Here is a 20,879-nt window from a genome sequence, read left to right on the forward strand (position 1 = left end):
AGTAGTTCAATAAATAAGAGTTAATGAAATTTGTCATTAAAGCTGTAATTAATGGGTATATGGTAGAACTGGTGAGACAATTCCTAAATGCTCCAGTTAGATTGAGGTCCCTACTTCAGTAACAAACCTTCTTGATCATTGAGGCTTCCTCATTGAATGCTTTTAAAGCTAAGATAGAAAATTGTTTGAACAGTAAAGGAATTAAGGGTTATGGTAAGAGAGCGTTTAAGTGGAGCTGACCACAAAAAGATCAGCCATGATGGAGAGGGCTCGAAGGGCCAAATGGCCTACTCTTGTTCCTATTTCTTGTGTTCTTATTATGTCCATTAGCAGATAGAATCTGCAGAGAGCACGGTGTTAGAAATGTAACAGAATTAAATAAGCACCAGTTGCAAATCTATCTGTTGCTTACGAAAGTTTGCTAGTCCAAAAAGAGTGCTATAGGAGTGAGGATTGTTTGTTTCTTACTTAAATCCACAGACTTAAATCTGACATTTAAACTAAAAACAAACATTGAGTAAGGCAGAAGCATGATTCCTGTACTTTATAAGAACCCTAAAACCCTATTTATATTACAGTGCCACAGTGGAAAGCAAGTGGGAATTCTTGATACAACTACTTATAAAATAGGGAAGTCTTAACAAAGGGAAGAATGCACCAGCAAAAAAAACCTTTGACCTTCCACTATCCAGTTTCTAAAAAAAAACAGCCATTCAAGAAATTTTGGAATCACTATGCCATGTGAATCAAGTTTTAACATTTCATTATTTTACCTTTTTCAGATTCTGATATGGAGATTATATCCAGTGACTTCAAACAAAGACGAAAACATGCAGATGGAAGATCGAAGGGCAAACTGAGATGTCAAGGTGACTGTGAAGAGGTGGGGTTCCTTTTGAGTTTTAAACCTATCAATTATTTCCAGAAAAAGCTGCAAATATCCCACAATGTCAGAACAAACACAGAAATATTCATTGAACGTTGTATCTTAATTTATCTGTTGGATCTTAGAAGGTGCTTCATTTAGAACCCTTATTTAGAAGAAAATAATTTTATACTAAAAATCATGGAAGGGAAATGTGGAGTGCACAACTATATCTAGTTTGCCAAATAATATGCTTTGAATAGTTTCATTGGTGAACTAGACTACATAATTGAAATGTATCTAGAAGCTATAATGATCTGAATTTTGCAAGAATGTTACCTGGACTTCAGAGGTTACATTTATGAGGAGAGATTAGACAAATTAAACCTGTTTTCTCTAAAATTTAGAAGGTTAAAGGGTGGTCATGATTGAAGTCATTAAAATATTACCAGGAAAGGACAAGATAAAGAAAGGTAAACTACTTCCACTGGTTGGAGATTCTAAAACTGGGGAGTGCAGTCTAAAAATTAGGGCCAGACTGTTCAGGACAGATTTTCAGAAGCACTTATTCACAGCGGCAGTAGTTTGAAACTCACTTTTTCAAATGGCATTTTATACTTGACCTCTTGTTAACTTTGAATCTAAGATAACTTTTTCTTTAACAAAGTTTTTAAAAGATATATTCCAAGGCAAGTGTATGGAATTAAGACACAGATCTTCACCTGACGAAGAAGGAGTGCTCAGAAAACTTGTAATTTCAAATTAATCTAATGGACTATAATCTAGTGTTCTGACCTCATTGACTGGAGGAACAGAATAAAGGGACTGAATGGCCTGCTCCAGTTCCTACTTTGACCTAGTAAAATAGCTTATAGTTGAGAACTGTATCCTTGAAAGTGGTTAACATGAGCAATGGGAAAGGGATTAAACAAATATGCTGAAGGTAAGGCTTAAAGCAAAACAGCTGAGTAGGCTCCTTGGAAATGATATAAAATTTGAGTTATAAGTAAGTCGTAAGATAGAAGAGGCCAACCAAGAAAAGAATGATGGGCTCTGGAGTGCCAGTAGTTCTGCAAGGGGGATCAGTTCAGGGGAAAAAGTAGTTGGTGGTCTGCTCCCAGTCACTTCAAGTATGAGTCATGACAGTTTTGAAGTGTTCTACTACAGATGCCCCATGTGCATGCCATAAGTATGTAGAATGAGTAGTTTACGTAGTCAATTATACACCTGGCTACTCCTTGGCAGAAGGAACCCTCCCTCCCAACCATCACCACTACGGGGTGATGTGTTAAGAATCACAGTTACCCTGATATTCTTCTCGTATACTTGCTGTTGTGGAGCCAGTGGATGGTACAGTTTCGCTGGGTGGATTGATAGATCTTTCAGTCTCAAGAAAGCAACACTGAAAGGAATTGTATTGTTATGAACTGCCACTGGGTGCAGTTTTCCCTTCATGCCTATGTTTTAGACATGGTGAAGGTTGGTAAGCTCAACTGGCTGAATGGCTGGTTTATGGTGCAGAATGACATAAACAACACGGGTTTAATACCTGAACCAATTGAGATCACAATGAAGGCTTTGGCCACTCAACCCTACTCTTCATCTTAGGCCTGGTGGTCCTCAGTTTACACTTGCTATCACTGATCACTGTCTATTGAGACAGAAGCCCAACACCCTTAAGGACTCTGGTAACTTTCACCTTCACTTCACCATAATGTCTCCAGTGTGAATGGTAGCAAGCTACTAACTGCCAGTTGGGAGTGGGGGTGGGGCATTGAAAATAGCATTGTATAGCATCGTTAACAAGTTCTGGACCATGGCTGTCCACTTCAGACTGCAACATCTTGGTATGCACAGTTGAAAGAAGAACTTTTTAATTGAAATAAAGTTCTCATTAAAAGTGTAGATTTGCACTCTGTTCATCGCTGAGTCAAAAATTTAAAGTTTTGTGATATGATTATCCACTCCTATTTTATGACAAGCAAAAGAATGAAATAACCGTGAGGTCTAATGATTAATTTAGAGATATGTGTGTGAATATGAACATAATAGTTAAGGATATGACAGTCAAAAGCCCTTTAAACAACAAGGTATGTGAGAAGAATCACCCACTACTGAATGAAATGGTTCATAAAATTTTGCAGATCATCTAAACTGTTGTCTGCACTAGCATGGACTATTTATGTTAAGAACTTGTTGCACGCGGTTAGAAGATATTGATCATATCAGTTGTTGTTTGGTAGGAAGCCTAATGTTTGATCAAAAGTTAATGATCAGCACCCAATATGGAATGAGCACAATTGACTGTAACTTTCAGACCATTTGAATGCACTGGACACAGACAGAAAGGTATTTTACTCAAAATGAAGTCTCAGAAAGGATTTAGCGAGCCTTAAGATATAAGGTAAAGCCACCAGAAGCCAATTTTATCAGGGAGACATTATAAGGGAGAAGGGCTTAAATAATAGACTCCTGGTAAAGATGAAAAAATAATTGTACAGCTTGGGAACCCGAATGTTCGGGTGCACTCTTCAAGGTTGTTTATATGGATTACAATTTTCCAAATGTTGAGGGACCATACTGAGGAGCCCATATACAAACGTTGAGGACCATACTGAGAAGGCCATATCCAAACGTTGCTCAACTGTGAGGATCAAACTGCTACAATTGATGGTTTGTCTAATGATGGGCAGATCAGTTCAGATGGTCAGTATGGTGTCATTGGTCTCAAATGACATCTGCCAAAAATGGGTACTAAAGACAAATATTTGCAAGAAGTTGCCTGTCAATGGAGAAATGTGACTACTTTAAATAACACGGGGAAAGCCATTGGAAATCTAAAAGCTGAATGAATGTTCAAGAAGAGGGTCAGGAGGATTGGGAACATGAATTACAAGGATGGAAAACAAGTAAATGCACTGTAAGCTCAAACAGTCGGTCCTGGAATGAATCTGACACTGGAAAGAGATTATAAACTGTTGGATGAAATCCTATTAAAAGGAGGGGGAGATAAAACATCAGACCAAATAGAGGGGGCAGTTTAACAAGATCAAGAAATATAGGATAAACCAGAAATACCACTGGGTCCCATGTGATCAGAAGTTTTTGGTGGTCACAACCAAATTAGAAGACAATTTACTAAAGATTCCAATACACAAGAACTATAATGCTGGAGGGAATTTGGGGTATACACAGAAATGTCAGAGAAATGCCATGTAAGTGGATACTGATGGGACTTCTATGGCTAAAGCAAGACTTGTGGCATGAGGTTTGGAAGAAAAACTCAGGGATCTGGATAACAGAGTTGATTCATCAACTTAAAAGTGCATTTTTGAAGGGAGAGCAGCTTGAGAGGGAAATGCTTTGTCATCCTCAAAAGGATGTACCAAATGCAGTAGGGACCTTCTGGAAGTTGAATGCATGTGCATGTGGTCTTAATGATGCCTCTAGTCTGGTGCTTTTCAGTCAAGTCTATCTTAGTAAAATTAGGCTACCTTCAATTAAAACGACCTGCCAGGTTTTCCTTTGCTTATGAGAGGCAGCTTTCAAGCATGTTTATGATGCTTGTAGATTTTTTTTGTGGGGTGGGAGCAGTGTATTTGAAAACATTGTCATAAATGGGCTGAAAGCAGAATTCAAAATTGGAAGTAAGCTTTATAGGGATTTCAAGTACGTTGGATTGGAAATCAGGCAGAATGGTTCCAGTGTAACTTAGCATCAGCCATCCTATTTGGAAAATAGTTACCCCATTGCTATTAGTCAAAAGTAGGGCCTCTCAAAAAGAATGCAGCAGCTTTGGAAATTGAAATGGGGGCTTTGTGAAGTCTGATTAGACGACTAAATTGGCTGGGCACCAACAAGAGGCCAGATGGCAGTTTTGAAATATGAGTTGATTATGATAGGAGTAATATAGGAATAGAAGTAAGCCATTTAGCCTGTTGAGCCTATTCCATCAATAAATATGATCATATCTGATCAAATACTTCTACTCACACCATCCCCATAAACCCTTTATGCCATTGGTAATCAGAAATCTGTAGAATTCCAAAGATTCACCACCTGTGAGTTTAAAAAAAAATCTTCATCAGTGCCCTTGTTTTAAATTCCCCTGCCCCCGCTGAGATTTGAGGAGAAAGTGAGGTCTGCAGATGCTGGAGATCAGAGATGGAAATGTGTTGCTGGAAAAGCGCAGCAGGTCAGGCAGCATCCATCTCACCTGCATGTACTTTGTCTATTCCTTTAAGCAGTTTGTAGGTTTCAATGAGGTCACTATTCAAAACTCCAGAGAATACAGGTCCAGTTTGCTCAAATGCTCTTCATAGAACAATCCTGCCACTCCAGAAACAACTCTGGTGAACCTTCTTTACACTCCCCTATGGCAGTGATAAGTAAGGAGATCAAAACTGTCCATAGTTAGTACTCCAGGTGAGGTTTATATGATTCTAGTGACTCATGTACTCAAATCATGTTGCAATAAAGGCTAACATTCATTAATTATCTTAATAGCTTGTTGCTATTACATGAAAAATACCAAGGTGGAACATATTATTTGCGTGAACAAAACATGGAAAAAAATTAAACTGAAGTATTGTGTTTCAAAATTTACATCACTGAGATGACATGAGAGAGTCTTTTTGTGATTTTTCCATCTTCTACAAGTCACTGTGATGTGATCGAATGTACAGAGGAAAGTTCATAATTTTTCTTTTGGGAAAGAGAGGTAAATGTTCCTTTTAGCTTTGAAAGTTAACAACATCAGGAGAACAGTAACAAATACCTTTGTGGCACAAACTTTCAGTTTTGGTTAGATGGTATCTATGGCTTTTACTTGCTGAAAATATTGGAAGAAGTCTTAAACAGGGTTGCAGCAGCCAGTTCAGAGTCCATACCAATCCAGATCTACATCAGTAATAAGCCATTATTGGATGACAAACAATCGACAAAATCTGTGAATGGTAAAAGGTTATCTGATTGTTTTCGAAAGAAAAAAATAAGAATAGTTGAAATGACTGGAAAAAGGATGTTTGGAACTTTAATGTGCAAAAAAAAACAAAAGAAGCCACTATGTAACATTGCCATTGTAATCATTTTGTGTTACTACATATTGGTTATTTTAAAAGATAAAAGAGAATCCATTGTCTTCTAATGTGGTCTGAAGGGATGCCTCAGACCTAATGAAAGCAGGAAACAGGTGATAGATATATTAATTAAGAGCTAATTAGGTGTGAATTGGTTGTATTTTTATTTAACTTATTTTTCCAATTAACCTATTCAGTAGGGGCCCTCTTGTGGTGTAGTAGTAATGTCCCTACCCCTGGACCAAAAGACCTAGCTTAAAGTTCCACCTGCTCTAGGTTGATCTTTATTTAACCTATTTTTTTGATCAACCTGTTCAGAGATGTTATTACATACCTCTGAAACAGGTGGGACTTGAACACTACTACTGTGCCACAAGAAACCCCAATTGAATTGGTTGTACAGATTGGGTGACTACTTATCAGTAGGTGTGAGCTTTATGAAGTGTGGTTAACTGAAATAGATCTCTCTTTTAAAGTGCAGACTTGGAACTTTGTTCACTATCTTCTTGTGTGTACACAGGCTAGTGGAGCAAAGTGGCTTATTCTGCTCCAAATTTATACGTTCATGTGTATAAATTCACAGAATGCCTTGGAGACCTGACTCTCCCTTACGGTGGTGGGGTTGGTTAGCTTAGTTGGCTGGACAGCTGATTTGTGATGCAGAGTGACACAAACAGCATGGGCTCTATTCCTGTTCTAGCTAAGATCACCATGAAAGCACTGTCCCTTGCCTAAGGCATATTGAATTTACTACCAGTCATCCTTGTCTGATGTGGGAGCAGCCTATAGTCCTCTCAAGTACGGTAACTTTCACTTCTACTTCAGTATGACTGGTAGAAAGCTGCTGACTGTGAATGGGACAAAATGCAGGTTCTAGACCTTGACTGTCAGCTTTGGATGGCAACATCTTGGCATGAATTGGTGGAACAAGAAAAATCTGTGAGGTGATATTTTATATCTGCCTTGGCATCAAGCACGAGAGGCAGAGTGAAAGTTGGTGATGCAGAAGAGGATGTTGCTTTTGAAGAGTGGGAAGGGAAAAATTGTTCTCAGCAGGATACTGTATCTGTACAGGAACTTCAAAGAAACAGCAGCCTGTTATAAGCAGCACGCTAAATTTCATCCATGTAGTGGGTGTCCCAACAATAGCCTGAAATGCCAGGGGTGCCATTTCCTTCAATAGTTATTTACAGGACACCAGCCCCACTTTTTGTGGGTCATGTAACACATGTAGCCCACTTCATGACCTCCCAGCGCTAAAGGGGGAGAACGAGACCATTCGTCTCCCTCTTCCCCCACCAAACTGTAATGGAGGGCCGCTGGTAAAATGCCGGCAATGGGAAAAAGAGGCAATGAGCCTCTTTTGATGATTAGCAACGAGCGATAACATCAGCATTTTGGTGGGAGGGCTGCCTTCTGGTAAAACGAATAGTAGTTGGAAAACATTGGATTCAATCCTCCAGCCTCTTGTTTGCCAATTTCTGCCTCCCAGTTGATAAATAAATGGTTGATAGAGTTCAGCTCATCATATCAGACTACGGGAAGGAAGTGCTCACTGAAATCATTATCATCTTACATTCTGACCTGCAGCCTTGGAACCATGTAAGGATAGCATTACCAGTGCCTATCAAGGTGACTGTGGACATGAACTTTCATGCTTAAAGCTCTACTGAAATTGAAATATGCATTATTTACATCATCTCCTACTTTGTTATGCACTGGGAGTTCATTGAGGCTCAGTATCTAAAGAGAATTGAATGTATTTCATCCTTTTGCCAGAGAGAAGTCAGTGGAGCAAACACATGGCATCACCAGGATCTCAAGCTTCCCAATGATTCAGGGTGCTATTAACTTACCACACATTGCTTTTCTGAAGCTGTGTATACATTCAGAGATGAAATACAACTAGGCGGTATTCCCAGAGCATGTTGTGTGCAGTTATACTAAGCACATCATGCAGGTCAATGCCCAGAACTATGGAAACACTCCAAATGCTTTCATTCTGCAATTACCATGCAAGACCAGAGGCTGATTACTGGGTATTAATGGCTAGCTGCTGACATCTGACGTATAACAAGAGTCATACTGCTGCAATAAGCAATCGCTTCGAGATTGCTTCTGTTGCCTGGGCCACTCTTTCAGGGTACTATATTTTGCATAAGAATGCTGAAAATATTCATCATGGTCGACTGCATGATACAAAATCTCACCATCATTCCAGCACAGCTTTTGACACCAGTTACGTAGCAAGTAGGAGGATGAGAGGGAAGTGAGAATGCAACCAATATGTTCCCCTTTTGGAATACAGAGGAGCCTCAATTATCTGAATGACACTGGTGGGGAGTATTTTGATTGGATAATCAAATGTTCAGATAATCGAATGCAGGATAACACAGTTTAGCCAAGCATTGGAACCTTGCTATCTTGTTAGGATAATCCAAAATCGGATAATTGAATGCCAGATAATCGCGGTTCCTCTGTATATTATGACAATCACACCTCATAGCTTGAACCCTGACTTTGAACCTTGGAGCAGTATGAAGTGTTTGAGGCTAAGCTAATGTCTTGGGTTGAGTTATGATTGGTAAAGGTTTTTCGTAGGTGAGCAAATGGGGGTTGTTGAATGTGTAATGATTGAGGCTGGTGATTCAGTTTTAGGAAAATGACATTTCAAGAAGAATTTGCAAAACATAACCATGTGTGGTTATATGAATTTCTTGTGACATTGCATCCGGGTCTTTGGGGATGTACTGCTTTCGTTGATAACAACAGTAATCTGCTACTGTTGCCTTAACCTAACCATAACTTTCTCTGGAGGGCCTCCCTACTCCCTGCGCACAGATCACAGGTTCTCCTCTCCTCCTGCACCATGGCCTTCACTGCTGTGTTTAAAACATGGAAAATGCCCTCTACTCTGTGGTGCCACAAATCAGTCTTCCAGATCAGACTCGGTTCTTCCAACTACTCCTGTACCTGCTCCAATGAGGATAAATTTCCCCTTATGAGTTACAAGACTGACTTTGAATAGTGTGTTACGACATGGGGTAAATCCTCCTGCTTATTTAAAATACAACACAGAAAAGATTTATCCCATGCAGTAATCTGTGAAAATTCGAGAGGTCAAGAACTGTTTAAAGTAAAAAGTAACAACTTATTTCTTAAAGTATAACAGAATAATTAACTAACAACTATTTACAACTCCTTCCTTTAATCTATATTTTACCTTCTCCTCTATAATACTAGTCCGATAAAATCCCCGATTAAGATTTACAAAACAAAACTTCTTTATCTCAAAACCAGGCAGCATTCACTTTTCTTTGTATTCCGGTCTTCATTTTCTTATACCTCCAATGCATTGGATTGTGTCATTGGCTTTTAAGATTGTCAATATATTAAATTCAAACTGGATTGGTGTTGATATTTTTCGGGATAAAATCGAAACTGATTCAAATCTGTTTTGTCGTTTTCAGGCAGCCAGCTACCCTAGCTACCCCAGTAGCTGGAGCACATGTTACACTGTATCTTACTGAGAACACTTGGTGCTGTCACTGCTAGCTTTTAACACTTAAAGGTAGAGTACACCCGCATCTTCATAACACCTCCCCCCTTAAGAAAAAATGAACCAGCATAATGAAAAGATGGCTTTATTTTTTCTTTTTTTTAAAACACATTACCCTAACATACAGATAACTTCAATATAAATTCACCTTAACTTCTTCCCATATACCTGTATATGTGTGTTGTGTGTGTGTATATATAATATATATATTAAATAAATACAAATCTCATCTAAACTCTTATCAGTTAAATCCGCGATAACGCATCTGTGATTACATTCTTAAAATCCGCAACACATATGATTTTTAAATTAAAAGTCTGTAACATAAGACTCCAATGAAATAGTCTCATGTTCTTGTCTTTAAAGCATTCTAAGAATGTAAGTGGATTGTGATCTGTGTACACAACTGTCTCCGACACATTGTTCATGACATACACATTAAAATCTTGTAGATCCAGTACCAAACTCAATAGTTCTTTATCGATCATGGAGTGTTTCTTCTGGTGGATGTTGATCTTTGAAAAGTAACCAACTGGCAGTTCAATCCCATCCTCATCTTCCTGTAGGAGTACAGCTCCAATTCCTATGTCACTAGCATCGATGGTAACTTTAAAAGATTTTGAAAAGTTTGGTGTAGCTCAAACTGGTTTGGTGGTTAGTATTGCTTTCAAATGGTTGAATACCTGCTGGCATGGTTCTGTCCACCAAAACTTTGTGGAGTTCTTCAGCAAATCAGTTAACAGTGCCACTACACTGCTGAAGTTTGGAACAAACTTCCAACAGAATCTCTTGAGTCCTAAGAATCGAAGCACCTCTTTCTGAGAGGTTGGTCATAGAAATTCCTGAATGGCCTTCGTCTTTGTGTTCTGTGGGGTCAACCTTCCATGACCAATGTTCTGTCCCAAGAACATAGCCTCTGCTTTCGCGAATTAAGTTTATCACCAGTTTTGCTTCTCATAGTCGTTCAAAGAGCTCAGCCAGCTGTACCATGTGAGATCTCTAATACTTAGTAAAGATCACTACATGGTCCAAATAGACCGCATAGTTTGTTAACCCAGCCACAACTCTGTTCCTGAGTCTTTGGAATGTGGCGAGTGCGTTCTTCATTCTAAAGGGCATCACTTTAAACTGATATAGCTCATTTGGGGTTACAGAAATTCCTTTCACCGACTCTGATAAAGGTACCTGCCAGTAACCACACATTAAGTCCCCCAACTTGGTCATGTAAAAGGCTTGTCTGACTTTCTCAATACAGTCCTCCAACCTTGACCTTCCAACAATCCATGCAGAATCGTTGATACCCATCCGGTTTGGGAAAAGACGATTGGTGAACTCCACTCGCTCTGGCTTGGTTTGATGATGTCCTCATTGAGCATGGCCCCCACCTCCATCTTGACCTGTCTGACTTTGAAAGGATTAAGTCAAAAGGGGTGTTGTTTTATTGGAGCAATATTCCCTACGACTACTTCATTTACAACAGCATTAGTCCTCCCACCAAGGTCTGATGCCACCTTCCTAAAACTCCCTGGAATTCCGGATGGTATGCACAGGATTTAAAGTGCTGTATAACTAAGCTATCCATAACCTCCTTAAACAGTCTAGCAGTAAATGTGACCCTTGGTCTGATTGAATCTTTCTGGGTAGCCCATACTTTGTGAAGAAAGCTACTAACCCCTCTACTACCCTTTTTGCCTTGATACTCTGTAATGGAATTACCTCCGGAAATCTGGTAGACACATCTATTATGGTTGACAAATAGTGGTTCCCACTTTTAGTTCTCAGGAGGGGACCAACACAATCAATTATAACCCATGTGAAAGATTTTTCAAATGTGAGAATTAGCAACAAAGGTGCCAATTTTATTACCACCTGTGGTTTACCTACCATTTGGCATGTATGACATGTTCAGCAAAAGCTAACCATGTCGTTGTGTAATAAAAATGTTTTTGTACCTTTAGCCTGAATCTTTCATACCCCTAGGTGACCTTCTACAGGTAGTTCATGTGCTACCCGTAACACTTCCTGACTGTATGCTACCGGTGACACAGTCTGGTGCACTTCGGTTCATTTCTCTTCTGCACTAACCTGTCATGATCTTGACTTACACCTTAGAATTCTATTTTTCGGGTAATAACCCTTCGGACTATACTCTGCCTTCTTTTCAGAGTATGCATCCACATATATATCTTGTCTTGCTATTGCAAGTCTCTTAGTCTTTCAGGAGTAAACACTTCTCTCTGACCCTTTGTTTTCCCTGCACCATTACGTCAAACAAGGTATCCGCTAACTGAACCTCAACTCCTTCATCTTTCTCTTTACTTTTCGCTCTATTGCAAGTCTCTTAGTCTTTCAGGAGTAAACACTTCTCTCTGACCCTTTGTTTTCCTGTCAAACAAGGTATCCGCTAACTGAACCTCAACTCCTTCATCTTTCTCTTTACTTTTCGCTTCGTGTTGTGACTTATGATACTGGGATCTGGTTACCACACAGTCTGGGAAAAGACCAGGATATTTCTGTTTTAACTCCTGAGTTGCTTGGTCTTCCTTGGGCTTCTCCACAACATGGGTTGTCACTCCCACCTTGGATCCTGCCGAATCATTCCCAAGAACAAACTGAATTCCTGGAACTGACACTCTGTCAATCACTTCCACTGTTGCTTTCCCAGTCTTGAGTTGGCACTCCAACCTGATTTTACATTGGGGAATGCTAAATTTCTGTCCATCTATCCCACAAATTACCACACTCTCGGGTAACAGATCAGAAAGAGTGCATGTTTGCTCATCCTGTATCTCTCAAAATTATAACTTCTTGTCCTTCTCCCCTGTTCTTTTTGAGTAAACTTTACCCACAGAAGTGAATTCTTTGTAGAGATCAGGTACTAACTCCATACCCAGCCCCTGCCTAGGTTGTGCACTCTCCTGCAGCTCCTCAGCTCTTCTTGGGGTCTTCTTTACTACCTTCACTAATGCCACTGGCTTAGCTTCTTTTGCCACATTTTTTCCCACAGTGCCTTTCTTTAACGACCAGCACTGTGACTTTACATGTTCCACAGTGGAAACACTTGAGGCCTTTCACTTCCTTTCCATTCTGGGGCTTCTTTTTTAATCCGGTGGTAAATTCTTTCCAGTGCTCTCTACTCTTGGTTTCATAATGTCGGATCTTTCCTTCTCCCAACTTCTATCCCTCACAGGACGGAAGCTTGTCCTATGTTCCAACATGTGCTCATTTGCTATTTTTGCTGCCCTTCTCTCTTTCTAAACTTTCTGTTCCTCCATGTGAATTCTTACCATCTCTGGAAGTGAGTTTTTAAACTCCTCCAGCAGAATAATCTCTCTTAGAGCCTCAAAAGTCTTATCTATTTTCAAAGCATGCTCCATGTTCAATGACTGTTCAATTCTTTTGAACTTAACATAAGTCTGACCTGGTTCCTTCTTTATGTTTCTGAACTGCTGTCTGTATGCTTCTGGTATCAATTCATAAGCACTTAAAATAGCCTGTTTAACCTCTACATAATCGCTTGACCCCTCATCTGACAGTGCACCAAATACCTCACTTGCTCTGCCTATCAGTTTAGTCTGAACTAGCATTACCCATAAATCCTCAAACCACTACATCTGCCTCGCCAATTTTTCAAATGAAATAAAGAAGGCTTCAACATCTTTCTTCTTAAAATGTGGCAGGTTTGTAACATTTATATCATGCTCATCATGCATTAAACTTTGATGAAGGATGCAGCCACTGAATAGCATGTTTTAATGCTGAACACCAAATTTATATCATTTAAATGAGGAGGCAGCATGAAGTTGGCAAGCTACCTGCATCGGAAGGAATTGGCATGAGCTAATCATGCATTTTGATGGTCATGCCTTTTTCCAGGTGATATCAAATTTTGCTCCTTGGATTTTTAATCTGTTCTAGAAATCAGTTAATCTTCTTGAGATTAAATGAAACTGTGTTCAACGTAGCATGCCGTTTTATGGCCACAGCTCACATACATGCTGGTGTTACACACTTAGCATATGGTACACCGTCTGGGGAAGGAAGGAGCATGTTCTCCTTCAGTAAAAGGTAATTACTCGAGTAATAGTCGATCTCATGTAAAAGTGACCCGCTATATGTGGCCAAAAAATCTGGAACTTTCCATATATCTCATGTAACAGTCGACCCTAGTTCTTTACAGATAACAGATCAACATTTATGAGTCAGTCCACCAGCTGTTGTATTCCGCTCCAAGTTTTCAGAATTACCGCAATTTGTTATTTTCTCTTTCTTTAGAGATCAGTTAGATTCTGCTAATGATATGTTATGAATTTTGATGGGCATGAATTTCAGCCCCTCAAAAGTAGTATTCACGTATAGTCGACCCCATAAATTTAACCTTAAAAAGTAGTCAAAAATGTTCGACTTTTCCCGCGTATATATTGGTAAATTGCAATGATTGTCACCTGTTTCTAAAAGCGAACAGGACATGACTAGTTTTCTCTCATTTTTAATACTTTTCTAAGATTGTTCACCCGAATGGTGGTGCTTACGGTGTGGCAAATAGAAGCCATTTTGGTTGTTTCACTGATCTCTAATAGACATTTAAGAGAAGGTGAGATTGTGATATTTGTGAAGTGTCCAAAATACAGCTAAGCTGGAATAGCTTGATGTAAAAGTGCTTTTCAGTTGCAACTAAATGGTTTGTGTCTGATTGTGTTTCTCCAAAAGGGCCAGTTTTTCATGATCCTGTCCCAAGGCCTATTTACTGTGTTATTGATTGAAATTTATGCACTAGCTTGTCACTGATAGTATGATAATCAGGGGGAAAACTAGCCAAATCATGTTATTTACAACCCTTTTTACAAAGGCAAAGTAATTCTTATCAATTAGTTATATCAAGGGTTGAGCACATTGATTGAACAATTATGTAGAAGAGGCCTAATTTGCATACAATGTTATTATTCAGTTTCCAATCTAAGTGAAGGACATATTTTAGCATAATTTTTGTGATGAGGTGGATTGTATGTTTAGGAACATGATCATTTCTGGATCATGACCCCAAATTGAAAAATATTGGCATGGATGCCAGCTGGAGCATCCAACATGTGAAAAAGCCATGAAAAGGCCAATAAGGGGCACCTTTGTTTCTTTGGCACCTGCAACTGTGAAAATATCCACATTACAAGGCCTTGTGAGTGTCTACTCCATCGTATCGACACAAATGCAATAGAGTCATTGGCACTTACTGGCTGCGGATAAAACCCCGAAGACAATTCATCAGCAAGCAGAGAAAAGGGTCCATGATTCCTCAATCACCCCGTGAAAATGGATGAAAGACTGTTCCTGTATAATTTGAAAAATCTAATGCTTCACCATTAGATGTGTGATGTTCTGTCTGTTTGGGCATTTATTTTTTTCTTTACTAATATTTGCTTATATCTGTAATGAGATTTGTGTGTCATTATGGCTCGAATTCAACGGGAGGTAGAGGTAGGGGATGGCAGTGGGGAGCAGGCTGTGTGATCCTGCAATGCTATGATCTGTTCTGGGGATACCTAATTTTGAATCTTCCTCTTGCCTTTCCTCCTCTAAAAAAGAGTGGTGTTCCAGGTCCTCTTCATCTCACTTCCATCCTGTTTTCCACAGCCATGTCGAACAGTGCAGCAAAGAACCATAACATGAAACACACTGGCTGGCTTGTACTGACACTGACTGGTCAAGACAATGGAAGCACATCTTAAAATTACCAATAAAAACAGAACTGCGGATGTTGTAAAACAGAAATTGCTGGAAAAGCTCAGTAGGTCTGGCAGCAACTGTGAAGAGAAATCAAGAGTTAACGTTTCGGGTCCAGTGACCCTTCCTCAAATTCGCAGTTCTGAGGAAGAGTTACCATCAAGAGTTACAAGACTAGATTCTTGTTAGTAATAGCTTTGGTTGCAGTGCCAGTCTGCATTGAGTGCAGATCTGAAACTGGCATGAGGAGGTCTCTTCAGAAGATATAACTAATCTCCCATTTATAGTCTGGATGTTTGTCTGAAGAGGTGTGGCACTTGGAATTGTTGAAGGACAAAGACATCATGATAGCTCCCTGGCAACTGAGCACCATAATGCAAGATGAGCTTTCTGTGGTTGCAGACAATCTGACAGTTCCTGACTGGAAGCCTTTTTGGTTGTGGAATCTGGTTGGCTGCTGTGTTAATGTTTAGATGGTTACATAGCTGCACTCAATTTCCCCATGGACCTGCAGGAATCTATCAGCAGTGGCAAACATAAATGCCTCTGTGCTTGTGTCAAAATTGATGTAGTCCATGCCTTCTGGAATTGAACAACACTTAAAAGTCAACTGTGAGATGCTACTCCAGTCCAATCAAGTAATTGGATGTCAAGTCCAATCATGTTGAAAAACCTGGATATGAAAAGTTTGGGGTGATAATGACCTTGATGTACATAGATAGATGACCATGCAGACCACAAAGTCTTGCATTGTTGTGGACCTGAACACAAATATCCAAGACCACTTGTTTGGATAGGTACAGCTATCTTCAGGACTGGCACAGTGCCATTGACAGGGACTAACTTTTGGGCCATGCAGCCATTGGCTTGGGAAGCACTATCTTCTCCTTATAGCCACTCACTATGATCAGCTGGCTTCCGCCTGATGAGCAGAAGACAGTTACTGAAGCTCTTTTTCATCAGTCTATCCAATGTCAAAGCAGCATGCTCCCAGGTCAACTCCTTCAGCTGTCAATTTCTGTCATGCTCCAGGGCTTCCTGTCCCTAATTCTGCAACCACTCACAGTTTATAAATGGAACCCACTCAACACCACTGATGGCAGCTCTGTTACACTGTTTGAGAAGTTGAATTTAAATCTTTCTTATATTTGTTGACCAGTACATCCATGAGGGCACTTGGTTCCCTGCTATGTTGATGATACTTGCCATCTCACACATCCTAGCCATTTAATTAACCTTGTAGATACTTTTAATCCACCTGTCCAATGATATTGTTGCTTAGCACAGGAGCAGAGTCTCTTATAGAACAATGATAATGTCCCTACCTCTGGACCAGGAGGTCTCATTTAAAGTCCCTTTTGCTGTGTTATAGCATCTCTGAACATCTCTGAAAATATCTAATCGCAGGTCGGATTTGGACCCAGATTTTCTGACCCAGAGGCAGGGAAGGTGCCATTGCACCACCAGAGCTCCTCCCCTGTTTTTATTTCCAGAAATGCTGTTACACACAACTGAACTAGTGTTTTTTTCCCATCACCAAATCACCCATTTTTGCACCTTGTACCTTCAGATTGAAAACCTAAAACAGCTGCACAAAAGAATGTTAATTAACTCTGCAACGAGCTTAACAGTTAGTTAATTGGAGGAGCATGGGCTGCTGGCTCCCTCCCCTATCCCATCCCTTTGAAAATTACACTGACATCCAGAGGCATTTGGATCCCGTTATCATTGTTCGCTGAAGGGAAAATTACTGTTTTCCGTGGAGGCTGCTGCTAACTGAAATTTTAATGGCACCGAATCTTTTCTTACTCTGGCAGAGAACATAGCTGCAAATTTGAGTTGGCAGCAGCATTAAACAAATAATTGATGCTCCCTTTGCCAGGGTCAAGACATACATCACCTTTCCGCTGATGTTATCAGTCAATAGGAGTGAGAATTTGTGGTTTTGCAGGCTTTCTTCATGGGCAGCACATGATTGATTAAACACATATGACCTCAGCAATCGGTAATAGAAAACGATACCATTCTATCACTGCACTGTCAGTTGTCTATTACAGGAATAGAATCATACAGATTTGTTCAAGGTTCCTTGGGAACTACCAAGATACTTTTATACTTCATTCTGTTTGAGTCTGTGGAGAATGTAACAGGATTGTTGCTTGAGTATAGCAGACTGATATAATTGCGCACTAGGATAACAGCACAACGATACTCAAACAGCACAAATATAATCATAACAAAAAGCTGCAGATGCTAAAAGATTTGGAAAAAAATAGCAGGAATATATTCGAATATATTCAAATAAAATTGATCTGGGTACAATCACAGTCCTTATAAAGCACACAGTAGTTCAAACAAAAGCAGCATATCTGGATTCCTTCATAATGACTTAATATTGCCATTCATTATTGTGGTCTGCTGCATGTGTGAAGAAATCTGCATTTGGAGGAAGCAGAGCAGCAGCAACACAATCATCATTAGGAAATGAAAGACTTGGAAAGCAAACAGCTGAGGGTGGAATATAACATCTGTATTTTGCAGCCAGAATATAATAAAAACAAAATACTGTGGATGCTGGAAGGCTGAAATAAACACTGAATACTAGAAAGCTCAGCAAGTCTGGCAGCATCCGTAGAGAGAGGAACAGAGTTAACATTTTGTGTCCAGTATGACTCTTCTTCAGTACCTGAAGGACAAGACTCCCTGCACGATAGTTCTTATGTGTTCTTCCTCCTGCCCTTTGTCTTACATAGAAGGACATTCAGATCATTTCTGGAACGTCTATATCAATGTCATTCTGAAAATGCAGATTCTGAAGTAGCTTTTAAATCTGTTACCAATCATAGTGAAAATCTACTGCCAATATTCAACTTTCACCATTTGACTTTAATATCTTAGTCTGTCATGGACTGAAATATGTGTTTTTTTTTAAAAAAGACACTGCTGACCTGAAATGGCTGCTTGCATAACCTAATTATAGCCTAGGCATCCCACATTGAATATGTAAGACTAGTTGCCTTGGAACCATTTTTGCTATTTTAATCATGAGACACTGAAGCTTGGGGAGCATCACTTGCTTTATTTGGAGATTGTACATTCGGCAGGTAACAGTTTGGAGAAAAAAATGAAGCTAAATAAGGATAAGATAAGTAGCTTGCTTGGACCAACAAAGAGAGAAAAGAACATGGATTGAATACAGCACAGATATTGAAAGCTCTCCTATACTTCTCAATCTCGATCTCAGCAAATCAATACTAATTAAAAATCAACATGGAAGAATTTTCATTGACTGAGAAGTCAAGCATATCCATAACTTTGCCACCCCTGAGGAGCAGGACAGTAGCTAAGAAGTTAGGATTCAGAATTTACTCTTTCAACTCACTCTTAAAAATCAATGTAAACTGCAAGTGCCTTTATCTTCCTGTTTGCTCCCTCACCTTCTTTGTAAATGAATGCATCACTGTAACCTAGCCTTTTTGGGCAATAAAACTCCAATCTTAGCGAGCCACCACACACTGCAGCACAGAGGAACTATGAAGAGCAGAGAAAAATTACCTATATAATGTATACAACGTATACAACAAGAACAAGTACCCAATGAACAGTCCACTGATTTCTCAGCAACAAACCCAAACAAGCAGACAAAACGCATCCAGAAACCCTAGCCACTCTCCCCTATATCAAAGACATCTCAGAAATGACTGCCAGACTACTCAGACCCCTTGGCATTATGGTAGCCCACAAACCCACCAACACACTAAAACAGCAGCTAATGAACTTCAAAGATCCTCTACAGACAACAAGCAAAATGAATGTAATTTAGGAAATACCTTGCAAAAACCGTAACAAACACCATATTGGACAAAAAGGCAGAAAACTAGCCACCAAGATACATGAACATCAACTAGCCCCAAAAAGATATGCCCCACTCTCACTAGTATCCTCACACACAGTTGAGGAAGGACACCACTTTGACTGGGACAACACATCCATCCTAGGACAAGCCAAACAGAGACACACATGAGAATTCCTAGAAGCATGGCATTCCAACTGGAACTCTATCAACATTGACTTGGACCCATTTACCACTCCCTGAGAAAAAGAACAGGAAATGACATCACCAATCCAAGGAAACTGAAACATAAATAGGAAGCGGGCCATAACATCAGTGCTTTACTGGAACCTCACTGATGTTGTTACCTAGTATGGTGATGAAACATCTGCAAATGAACCTTCCAGCTCAGCGAGCAAACTTATATCCAAAACTTCATTCTCTTTCATGCAAGGAAATTTAGGAATAGATTTCCTTCATTTTACATCTGGTTAACTAAGTTTAATTGAACTATGATAGCGATGTGTTAAAAAGGGAAAAGTAAAAAGATAGTTGTTGGATGTGACCAAGAGGAATGGGGAGCTGTGACCTAGTCATAATGCAAAGGAAAATTCCTACTACAACAATGTGATTAACTTACTGTCAAAATAAATGCTCAATTTGTTTCTCACTTAGGTGATAATTACTTTTCCTTGGGTATCGCAGAGTTAGAAAAGCCTCTGTGAGGCTGTACAATAGACTTGTGACCAGAACTTAAGATCTTGAAAGAATGTTGTTCCTCGTGTGAGAATGTGAATTGCTTATAGATGGTGATTTCTGAATGCTCATATCTGTAGGTATCAGACACAGGCTGACTTATTGGTATTATACAGCATTGGTTGGGATGGCATGAATATGAAGAGTTGCTGAATTCCAGGGAGAAGGTTTCTCAGATGTCAATAGTGAGACATTTGCATTGTGGTGAGATCACTGGACTAGTAATCCAGAGGTTTATTTATGCTTTTGTATTAGACTGAAACCTTAACAATGTTTCTTCCTCCATGGATGCAGTCAGACATAATGAGTTACTTTAGCACTTTGTTTTATTTCAGATATTCAACATCTGCAATAATTTGCTTTTGTATCAAGATTCAGGCAGTGCATAGTCATAGAGATGTACACGAGATATCTTAACCTAATCTAGTCCCACTTTCCAGTACTTGGCCCATGTCACTCTAAAATCTTCCTGTTCCTATATCCATCCAGATGCCTTTTAAATGCTGCAATTGTACCAACCTCCTCCGCTTCCTCTGGCAGTTCATTCCATACATGCGCACCACCTTGTGCATGAAAAAGTTGCCCCTTAGGCCCCTTTTATATCTTTCCCCTGTCCCCCTAAACCTACGCCCTCTAGTGTGTTGCATCGTCCAACTTAAGTCTGTTAAAAGTTTACTCCTTGCAGTTGCGAGATCTATTTTCAATAATTCAGATTTCTGGTCCATCTAGTTTGACCAGTACGTGTGAGAATGATCATTTCACATTGTCATGCGGCACAATTAATCGTTCTCTATAATTGACTTAGTTTTGGGGACTTGAGTTCAGATTTCACCATGTAACTTGTAGAATTTAAATTCAATAATTAAATCTGTACTTGAAAGCTTGTCTCAGTTGTGGTGTATTTAAAATTTTCATTAATTACTGTAAAAACCTATCTGGTTTGCCAAGTCCCTTTTTTATAATTAACTTATTTTTTCTAATCAACCTTCCCAGAGATAATATTATACACCTCTGGAGCAGATGGGATTTGAACTTGGGCCTTCTGGTCCATGGTAGGGACATTACCATTAT

The 20,879-nt window shown here is 39.5% G+C and overlaps 1 protein-coding gene across 11 annotated transcripts in view; it reads left to right on the plus strand.

The window, feature by feature from the left end:
* dnmt3bb.1 (DNA (cytosine-5-)-methyltransferase 3 beta, duplicate b.1) overlaps positions 1-20,879 on the plus strand; it is a 334,528-nt gene that overhangs the window by 133,044 nt on the left and 180,605 nt on the right. For all 11 annotated transcript variants that reach the window (XM_043710533.1, XM_043710530.1, XM_043710537.1 and 8 more), the window contains one exon: positions 783-883. In XM_043710533.1, coding sequence (XP_043566468.1) covers positions 783-883 — 101 coding nt within the window. The remainder of the gene's footprint in view (positions 1-782; positions 884-20,879) is intronic.

Source organism: Chiloscyllium plagiosum, chromosome 20 (assembly GCF_004010195.1).
Source record: "Chiloscyllium plagiosum isolate BGI_BamShark_2017 chromosome 20, ASM401019v2, whole genome shotgun sequence".
Taxonomy (NCBI): domain Eukaryota; kingdom Metazoa; phylum Chordata; class Chondrichthyes; order Orectolobiformes; family Hemiscylliidae; genus Chiloscyllium; species Chiloscyllium plagiosum.